The sequence below is a fragment of the Otolemur garnettii genome, unplaced genomic scaffold, assembly GCF_000181295.1.
Source record: "Otolemur garnettii isolate 467f Iridium unplaced genomic scaffold, OtoGar3 scaffold00039, whole genome shotgun sequence".
Classification (NCBI taxonomy): domain Eukaryota; kingdom Metazoa; phylum Chordata; class Mammalia; order Primates; family Galagidae; genus Otolemur; species Otolemur garnettii.
The window spans coordinates 10,842,586-10,853,557 of NW_003852434.1; the positions used below are offsets into that span (position 1 = coordinate 10,842,586).

At 42.7% G+C, this 10,972-nt stretch overlaps 1 protein-coding gene across 1 annotated transcript in view; it reads right to left on the reverse strand.

Moving 5' to 3' along the window:
- FRAS1 (Fraser extracellular matrix complex subunit 1) overlaps positions 1–10,972 on the reverse strand; it is a 430,037-nt gene that overhangs the window by 412,599 nt on the left and 6,466 nt on the right. Inside the window, exon 2 of the mRNA XM_012805310.2 lies at positions 8,613–8,644. Coding sequence (XP_012660764.1) covers positions 8,613–8,644 — 32 coding nt within the window. The remainder of the gene's footprint in view (positions 1–8,612; positions 8,645–10,972) is intronic.

Below are 10,972 nucleotides of genomic sequence, written 5' to 3' on the forward strand. Positions count from 1 at the left end.
TGAGTCACACACTCCTAAACCAGTCCCTCGCAAGGGCATAGAAACTTCCGGATTAGCTCATAACTAGGATTTACAAAAGTCACGTGAGGAAGGGGTGAGCGATCAGAAGAAAATCAGGACTCTACCAACAAAGAAAAGGGGGGAAGGGGCTGTTGCCTAAGCAGCATGTTCCGGGGATACAACTCACGTCTTACTAACCTTGGTATTCCCCACAGGTCCCCTCCCAGGGCCTAGCACATGCACATGGATCAACAGATGGCTTTGGAACCGAGTGGGATCATTACTTCTACACACACCCACAGCAGATAGGAGAAGGAGAGGTTTCTTCTTAGCCTCTAATTTCAGGCTCCTTTTATTCCTGATTTCTCATTCCTTAGACCAAGTTCTTTCTAGATTATAGGGAAACTCAATACAGTAGGAACACCAAAGATTAGGTGGCCACTTCTGTTAATAATTCTCTCCTGCTCACTAGTACAAAACCATCTCCAGAATGTGAAGTACAAGGAACAATGAAGTCTGCCCCCCAATACAGACACTCCCCCTGCCTGGGCTCTCCCCTGCCTGGGACCCCCTCCAAATCCTCCCCCCACCCATTCAATTTCCCTTTAGAGGACAAGAATGACATAAATTTAATAAATAACCAATCTTGGGGGCTGTCAGGAAAGAACTCACAGGTCACGGCCCAAACTCAAGAGCCTCCTGGGCACTGACAATAACCTGTAGATTCTTACCATGAAAGCTTTCCCCTCTCCTTCCTCCTTCCGTTTAAGTTCTCAACTCTGAGAGCCTGAGAAATCACAGCTAAAAGAATGTTGCAGGGACACCAGAAGCCCTGTGTTTATTTTACTTTCACCTGCTCACAATTTTTTAAATTATTTTGTGCCAATTTTACATTTAAATGTCCCTTCCTGTCCCAGAAGCAAAATGCCAACCACGCAACATTTTCAAAGGCAACTTTTCTTTAGATATTTGTAATTCAAATTCCAAGAAAACATAAGCTGGTTTAACTCAATTGTCATTTGATATTTATATGTTATCTTTCCCTTAGTAAGCAAACGACTTTTAAAAATATGTAAATTATGACATGATAACGCCATAAATGAGTGACAGTTCTATTCTAGGCACTAGATGGATCTACTCACGCGCACATGTAAACGTGCCGTGTATACAACAGTCATGTGTGCATGTATACCTGCTGTGCTTACAAACAAGGAAACGGGAAAACACAAAATGCGGTACTACATCGTTAGGCAATTTGGAGCAAATATGACACAAATTTAAAAAAAAAGGTTGGGAGGACGTATGGTCTGACCAGAAAATTGAAATGTACGATCACGCAGAGCACAGTTTGAGCAGATTAATATGGCTGCCAAGCTCAGTTACGTCTTCCACATTCCAAACAAAGCATAAGAAATGTGTTTGTTAACTTAAAACATCTGTTCCTACCACAAGAATATGAATAAGAATAAACATGCATATGGATTATTCATCAATAAAAATACACAATCTCTTGTATTGTTCCCCTCATATAATTATTCTGAGAAGATGTAAATTCTCCAATGGAAAACCAGCCCATCTAATGATGATGAGCAACCTATAAAATCCCAGCAAGGAAAAAATAATCCTCTAAGGCCAATTCTCACTACCAGACACCTAAGGGGACAGGGTCGCTCCCCATGAAGAAAGGCCAGCGGGGAAACCCTTCACTGAACACTCCGGAGTCAGGAGCTATTTCTTACTCCCACTAAGGGCTCCCTTTCTCAGGCAGAAACCCACACACTAACCTTCCACCCACATGGAGAAACCCAAATTTGAAGAGTCCAAGCCACCACTATCTCATTGCTGATTCTGTCTGTCCAGACTCAACTTGAATTCCTCTAGTTAAAGGAAACTGACTACCTCTCTGAGTTTATGCCAGCACCTAGCCAATGACGTGCTGCAAAAAAAGTGACGCTTTCCCCACAAAATAAGTACATTTTAATAAAGAGTGACATTCCGCTTAAAAGCATATTCCTGTCTTTTAAAACAAAAGAAAGGAAGAAGGACCGGAGGCATAATTACTGATGAATTCTTGTTCAGCTATAACTAAAAATAGAAATATCCTGCAATTCGAAATATGCTTAGGGGAAGTTAAGGGATGACGGATGGTCCTCTTCCACTCTGGGAAGCGTCATACAGGAGCCCGAGCATCCTCCCACTGCTGAGAAGTTCCGGGTGTTTCCATAGCAGCCACTGACCAAGATCCACTAAGTGTTTGTGGGGACTCTGAACAGTCAATAGGGAAAGCTTCCAATTTTTTTTTTCATTTCTCTTCTCTCTAAAATCTCCTGAGCATGTTGATGAATAACCAGCACAAACACAATTCCGAGACATTTTCCTATCTATGGAGCTATCCCTTTGTATTACATTTTCAAACAAAACCAAGTAACCCTACCGCGTACCAGTTGTTAAAGGTTGGCACTAAAGAACTATCTTCCTTAATCCTCCCTAACGCTAATAAACAAGACCTATAGATTAGTCCAGAAGGTCTCAGTATTTCTCCTGCTACAATATAAGCAGTAGATAACACTCCCATGCATGCACCAGATTTTGACAAAACACCAAACAAATTTTATGAAAATGCTAAGGGATGCGTAAAATTGCCTGCAGGTGAGGGCTCAGCTCTAATTCCATCCCTTTTATTCAAAAACATATCAAGCAATATGGGGAGAGCAGTGCTGTCATGGAGTTACCTTAAAACTGTTCTATTATATAAAGGAAACGCAGGTACTATAGCAAATGTCTTGTTACCTTTCTCACAACTGCTTAAAAGTCTACAGTAAGTTTTCACCCAGATTGAGAACCACGCATAAAGCCACATCTCAAGTTCATATGATAGAATATAGTAAGAATTTTAAAGCTCTAAAGCTGCACTGTCCAATACAATAACCATTAGCCATGTGTGGCTATTCAACTTTAATTAACCAAACTAAGCACAATTTAAAATTTACCTTTTCAACGTCACTAGCCACGTGTCAACTACTCAGTAACCACCCGTGGCTCATGGTTACCATGTGGGACAGAACAGCTATGGGACATTTCCACCACTGCAGAAGCTCCACTGAACAACACTGCGCTAAGAATCCTGAAGAGGATCTAATATAACAAGTATTTTAGAAATACAAATTTAGAAAGCGAGACCTCCTTTCACTCAAGAGACTTATTCCATGCTGCACAGCTAGTACTTATTAATACACAGCCAGACCTGAAGCAGGACACTCTGGCCCCAATTACTCACTCATTTCCATTCCAACATCTTGTCCCCTGGGGGATGTCAGCACCTGTTCCCTGCAGGCCCCATTCTGGCATCTTTCACACCCGTGCTCTCAATTAGTCACCTCATCAAGCCCATGAGGAACGTCCTCCCCATTATATAGACGATTGACTTGGGACCCAACTGCACAAAGTGTCACATCAGAGACCACACAGCAGGTATGCAGCAGTACCAAACTTCAAGCTCAAAAGCCTGCATCTTTCTGCTATTATATATTCTCAACACTTGATATTTTTTATTATCCTTGAACAACTTTCTTTTAAATTTGCTAAAAGTCAACGTCTCATGACGCACTTTGTCAGCACTGATGCGCAAAGTATCCCAAGGAGGAAAATCCCAACACTTGAGCTTTCAATCTAAGGAGGAAGAGTAGTTTTGTCCTGCTTTGCCAGTCGTAACCGCATGGCAGCGGCTCACTTCCACCAAGGACTGCGGGTCACAGGCACGGCTAGCAGCGCCCCACTGCTCCCTCTAATCTGCACAGCAGCCCTGGGAAGTAAGCAGCTCCTCCCCACTGCACAGATGAAAAACTTCGAGCAAAGACTCAAACCACCCATCCCTCGAAAAACTTTTAAAAGGAGAAGTGCTGGCTTGTAGTGAGGCAAAAAGAAAACTAATTTTTTTTAACTTCTTAGAGTTGGAAAAGAATTGAAGATATGTGAAAACTTTGAAATAAAAAATTCTTTTCCTCCACACGCTAGATGCCCCGTCACAGTTAAACATATCACCCAGGTAGCTTCCCTCTGCCGGATTCCTGATTGAACACGGTCACACTCTCTTCCATGCGGGCTGACTTTAGAAAGTCTTCTGAGCCCGGGGTGCAGGGGTATTTAGGGGTGAGAAACATGGCTGAAAATGGCTTATTCCATGCTTCTCAAGGTATTTTTAGTCCCTTCTGCCAATTTCTGACCTGAGGAATGGAAAGAAGAGAAAATAGAGAAGAACGTGAAGGAAGAGACGGCAGAGAGGCGAGCTCGTGCACAGTGGAGAGGCAGTGGCACGTGGCCGAGGGCCAGCTCATCCCCGGACCTGGCTGCAAGTCCACAGAGCTGTCACAAGTTGGGAGGCATTTAACCTGGATGGAGTTGAAACACATTCTTCTTAGTAAAGGATCACAAGCATGGAAAAGCAAGTATCCAATGTACTCGGCACCAACATGAAGCCAGGAGATGAACTAATACATAACGAAAAACTGAATTCAATTCAAGTTGATGGGAGGAGGAGTTAGGGAACAGGAGAGGGGAGGAGGGAGGGGGATCGGTGTGCTCCCACAGAATGGGTACGACGCAAGGGGTACATGGCACAACTTCTGGGTTCACGACACAACTACAAGAAGGACTGGACCTATCAAATGCAAATATTGTAACCTACTTGTTTGTACCTTCATATTAACCTGAATTTTAAAAAAAAAGTTGGGAGACAAAATGCAGCAGGAGCTGGGGGCGTGCCCACACATACACACGTGTATACATACATGTGCACACACGCACCTAGCATGCTGTGTATTATACATGTTTTTAAGATGAAGCGACCCTCTAAACACGCCCTGCATCGTGCCCTGAATTTAGTGCACACGAGCACGCTTCAGCGAAATGGGAAGGGGTCAGCCAGGGACAGCTGGCTCTTGCGGCAAGTCAGGGATAGAGACTGGCAGAGACAACTGCGTGGCAGGTGTGGCAGGGAGGGGGTGGGTGTATAGGACTGAAGGAGGTGACAAAAGTCAGTTGTGTTCAGATGGCAAGTGGCCTGGTGTGGCTGTGCACAACAGGAGGCTCCAAGGAGCGGCCTAAGAACCAGAACCAGGCTTGAGCGCTTCCTCCAGCGCTCACTGTAGCTTGGACAAGTGGCTAAACGTCCTGAGCCTCAGCTCCCTGACCTGTAAAGACAACACCCCTTTCCTGAAATCACCGAGCATCAAATATACAGCAGGTGCTTAATAATGGCCCCTTCCTCTCCATCTTCTTGGCTGGCAAAGAGGAATTTTGTTATGGCAGAAAAGCACATGAAGGGGTTCACATCAGGGTGTGTCCCCCTATCACAGAGCTTTGGGAAGATCTGTGACTTGCCCGAGGGCACAGGGGTGGTTTGTGGCAGAGGAAGAATCAAAACCAGGCCTGTCAGCCGGCCAGGGCTGCGAGTGCGGCACTGTATCCGGAAGCTTCCTCAACGAGTGGTAAGATCTCAAAGGCATCGGTGAGAGGACCCTGGCAGCACTCAGGTCGCAGAGAGCACCTAAAAGCACCTTTCATTTCCTTGGTGTATTTTATGAATTCATCTGGGTGAAGCTGACACTTTGCCATTTTCAACCAGACCAACCTTCTACTTCTAGTTCCTCACCCAAGAAATGAAAGAACCTCAAGAACTTCACACCCTGCCCCAGGTCTCTCATCCATAAAATGAAGACTTTGGGCTCCAAGATGTCTGGAGTCGCGCAGACCACAAAATGGTGAGTAGATGGTGTGTGGGTAGAACCAGCCCAGGGACCCCAAATCACCCTTCTCTGAGCCAGCTCTTAAGTACAATGCCTCTGAGAAGAGAAGGCCTCTCAACCAAAGACTTGTGTAGAACCTTAGAATGGCATATAAATGTTCTTAAACTCTTCATTTTGATTCAAAATACGTAAGTGCACATCCACTCTCCAGTTTTATTGACGTGGCGGCGACGTCTCTCTTTAACACCAGGTTATGTAGAGAGTGGCAGCGATGAATTATGCAGACAATTAACGACATCCACGGTGCATCACCTGCTATTTCCAGTCTCGATGTCCTCAGAATGGGGAGAGATCTTAATGTGGTTTGAGCAAATAAATCCGAAAGCAGAATCTCTCTAGATTTTCAAATTTTTCCCAAATCTTTTATAGCTGTTTCTCCCGCACTTAATTTGACAGCAATTTTTTTAGTGACTCATCTCTGAGGAGTCTTTTTAAAGGATTCAACACAGTTTCCCTAGAAACAAGAACACTTCTTTCTTTTCACATTCTCATTTCAGCAGTTTAATTAAATGATAAGTCAGATTTTGTCATTCCTCTTCCCTAGCGCCTCCAGTGGCTCACCCACCTTCCCAAAAGGACAAGCTGAGGTCTGCACAAGCTCACCATGCTCTGTCCCTGTGCCCCTCTCTGGCCTGTCTCCTGCCATACGCCCTTGGTCATGCGCTCTAGCCACTCTGACCGCCACCACTTCCTCCAGGGGCCAACAGCTCTGCTGCAGACGTCACACTTGCTGCCCCTCCCCCCACCTCTGGAATTCTCTTCCCCTCAATATCCAAGGGCCCAGCTCTTACAATTACCTCGAAGTCCCTCTTTGTGCAAATGCCGCCTTCTCAGTGAAGCCTTCCCTGGCACCCTATTAAAGCAGCCACCCTGTCCCCTATATCAAGTATTTTCTACCCCAATGCCTTCATGCGTTTCCCCGTAGTCCCCCTATCTGGCATTCTATACATTTTACCCATTAGAATTCGAGCTCCACAAGGGCAGGGATTTTATCTGTCTGCTCCCTGATGCATTCCAGTGCCTAGAATAGCAGGGCTATAGTTGTCACTCAATAAATGTTTGTTTAACAATAATCTTTATTATGATGATAAATGTATTGTCTCTCAGACTGAATTCCATAACTGCAATCATAAGTACCTCAAGCTCCTAAAAAGGTTTTCAAACAAATGCAGCAGAGCCTTGATAAGCAAAGAAGTCACCTGGAGGGGTGAGGAGTGTGCTGGTGTGAGGGAGCCCGGACCACTGGCCTTGAGCGGCCATGAGCCCTGGGCTCATCTGGGGCATGGCACAGAGGGGAACAAGGTCATGCGCTAAATACAAGACTGCAAGACAGTCTCTCCTTTTAATTTGATCAAAATAACCTCTCCAATTATTTCATGCTTTCATATTCAAATGTACAATAACACACAGCAAAGTCAATTACAGAAGATGATCTAGCGACTTTTCTTCCAGTACGGACAGAACACAGGCAGAAGGCAGGCTGCCTAGTTCTGCGCCACCTCTTACTGGTCCATTACCCTTAGCAAATGTCTTCATCTCACTTCATCCTTGGTTCTCCACTAAAAAGGAGGAGGACAGAAAATAATGTGACCTGCCTATTTTATTGGTCTGATAAGTATCAGATAGATCAAAAGTTATGAAAAGATATGGAAAAATCATGTAGCATTCTATTCAATAAACAATCCTCTTTGTTTTAACATGGATTACTGAGTTGACTACCACATCTACTACAGCTCCCCTAAACTCATGGTGCATTTTAGAACACTTTGATTTTAAAATGATTCCTAAAATATATTAAATAATAAGCAGAAAGAAAAGTCTGCTTTTACGGGCATAGAATGAGAAAGAGAAGGAAAATGGCTTTTTCCCGATTCTTTAATACAAAAACACAAAGAAGAAAGAAACACAAATCTCCAGAGCCATAACTGCAGTATGGGAAGTTCAGATTCAAGAATATTACTGTGAATATCTATAGTTTGCTAGACTCGTGGATACTTACGGAAATCTTCATCTCTTTCAATACCACAAGGATAATCCAAGATGACTTATTACTATCACACATCTCCACAGTAGGTTGTGATGTAAATGAGCAAACTCTTTCCAGCCATTTCAGTTCTGTTTTATTATAGCATTTATTAAACCAAAATAAAAAATTGGTGAAGAATGACTTGTCACACCAGTTATTAGAGTTGATGGAGTGTAGACAGTCTTTTCAATAAGGCTTTACCACGGTTATGCACCATAGTGCATTATTAATGAAAAGAAATGCATGCGACTTACATCAGCTTTTCCCCCAAGTCATTCTGACATTAAATTCAAAATCAATTCTACCCTGTATGGCAACGGTTCAGAGATAAAAATGTTAATTTGTTTGTTATTCACCAAAACTTAAGTTTACAATTCAAAGCAACAATCAGAAATCTTTCCTATTCTACTGAACTTAATAACTATACTTTTTCTGGGAGAAGGATTCAAAGGCGGAAGCACATACAACAGGAAGATAAATAATTTGTGCCCTCGTTTGTATCTGACAAGAGGATGAGATCTAATTTTCTCTCTGATTGAAAAAACACAAAAGACAGCCACAGAATGCAAATTGTGCGTTGGGTGTTTGAACTTCTCTCCCAATACCCAAGTATCCAATTGGAACTAACTCACTCTGGAAAAGGTATTAAATAATTGAGCATGATTATGCCAAGATGAAGGCTAATTCTCCAACTGTGATAAGGTCACTTCACTCACTCAGTAACCTCAATCGACCATTTTACATCCAAAAGAAATAAACCAAATATATTAAAAATGACCTACCGCCAGCAAGGAACCCTGATAGACACAAGCACCTGTGGAGAAAAAACAAAACAAGAATTAAAAAGGATGCATAATAAATCACTAGGCACAGCCCTAGCAGGCCCACTGCTAAAACGGCATCTACACGCATTGCACTCAGCAAACATTGCTTTTTCCAAAATCTTAAAAGCTTGAACATTTCTTCCCCCCAAAAAACAACCCCACACACCAAAACATTTCTTGGACATACACAAGGGAAAGGATCATTACAACTTATTTATTTATTTTTTTGAGACAGAGCCTCAAGCTACCCCCCTGGGTAGAGTGCCGTGGCATCACAGCTCACAGCAACCTCCAACTCCTGGGCTCAAGCGAGTCTCCTGCCTCCTCCTCCCAAGTAGCTGGGACCACAGACGCCCAACACAATGCCCGGCTATTTTTTGGTTGCAGCCATCATTGTTGTTTGGCGGGTCCGGGCTGGATTCGAACCTGCCACCTTAGGTGTACGTGGCTGGCGCCTTAGCCGTTTGAGCTATAGGCACCGAGCCGGATCATTACAACTTATAATGTGAATTTAAAAATAAATGTATTTAAAATGACATGCTATAAATACATGTCATTTTATAGCATGACAGTATAAATACAATGTATATTTTTCTTTGTGATATGTCAGCAAAGCTTTCCTAATCCAGTCCCAATTCATATATCCCAGCTTCTCTGCCACTCTTCACTTTCACCAATTTTCCAGTGCAACCTAAGAGGCCACCTGAGGATCCTATGAGACACTTTCATATCTCAACACCTTTGTTCATTTTGTTTCCTATAGGAGATGAACTTGGTCTAGTCAAGCCCCTGGAACTTGATCCCATCTCCTTCATGAAAGTTTTTCAGCCAACAAGATTGTGCTCCTTTGAGCTCATAACACTTTGTGCTAGAATCACCCATTGGTAAATTCATTTTCACATACCTCCCTGCCAATATCTTTGCTAAGGATGTGTAGATGTTGTAAATACCCCACTACACAGTAGAACTAGACCTAAGAGCATGTGTGTGCTCTCAGTAAAGGGAATGCTTCTACATCTTTGATTCCCCACCTCCTCACATAGTAGGTATTCGCTTGGGTATCTGGTTGATTAATACAAAATACCCATTTCATGCCTTAAACACAATACGTTCCTCTTCAGGGAGATTAAACCATTTTATAGGAGAGTAGTATAAATGGCATTTCACTGAAAAGAACTCTCCGATTCATCTCATGACCTCCAAGACTCTTTTAACCCATTTTTCACTCAATTTTTTTCCTGATGGGCTGCTTAGGAACTGATACATCTTTATGTTTTCCAGTCATTAAGCACCAAATGAAAAGCAACAGATGATTTGTTTCTAAATGGAAAAGAAGGCTGAATTTGAATGGGACAGCCTCCATATTCTGAATCACTAACACATCATAAAATAAACCAAAACACCTCAAAAGTTTTACATCAGAAAACAACTTAAAACTGCAATCCTAATTTTAAAAAATGTACCCATATTCTCAACCTAATTCTGACCTGCAGAATACGTACTGATTTAACCTAGAAGCAGGTGGGCAGTGTGCTACCAGTTAGTCTCTCAGAAACTGAGGCTGCAAAACAGATTAGAATAGCACATCTGAGGTCTGACAATTAAGTTTGTAAACTTGCCACCCTGTGCTTGCATTGGCAGCACTGTATAAACAACTCAATAAGGCTTTATAACCTTGGTATATCAGTGCCTCACAGCTGTGCTTCTGCCGACATGTGGCACTGTGTTGCTGAGTGGTGTTCATTATTGTTGAGTGTTTTTCTGTGCTGTAACAAGAATGTCAGAGCTTGAATTAGAGCAATGAACATTAAATTTCTTGTTAAACCTAGCAAGAGTGGAAGTGAAATCAGGGACATGGTATTCCAAGTTTATAGGGATAATGCCATGAAGAAAACTACAGTACACAAACATTTTCCTGAATGGAGAGAAAGTGTCACTGATTACGAGAGGTGAGGACAGCCAATTATGAGTAGAACTGACAAAAATATTGCAGACATTAATCAAGTTGTGCATCAAAATTCTCAGCTGACTGAGAATACAGCAGCCAATCAAGTAAACATCAATAGAGAAACAGAGAACTCTGAGCTGACAATCTTGGCATGAGAAAGGTGTGGCTCTTGCAGCATGACGATGCACCAGCTCACACAGCACTGTCTGTGAGGGAGGGTTTAGCCAGTAAACAAATAACTGTATTGGGACACCTGCCTACTCACACCAGGGACATTTTTCATTACCTGAAGATAAAGGAAATATTGAAAGGAAAACATTTTGATGGCATGCAGGACATCAAGGGTAACATGATGACAGTTCTGATGGCC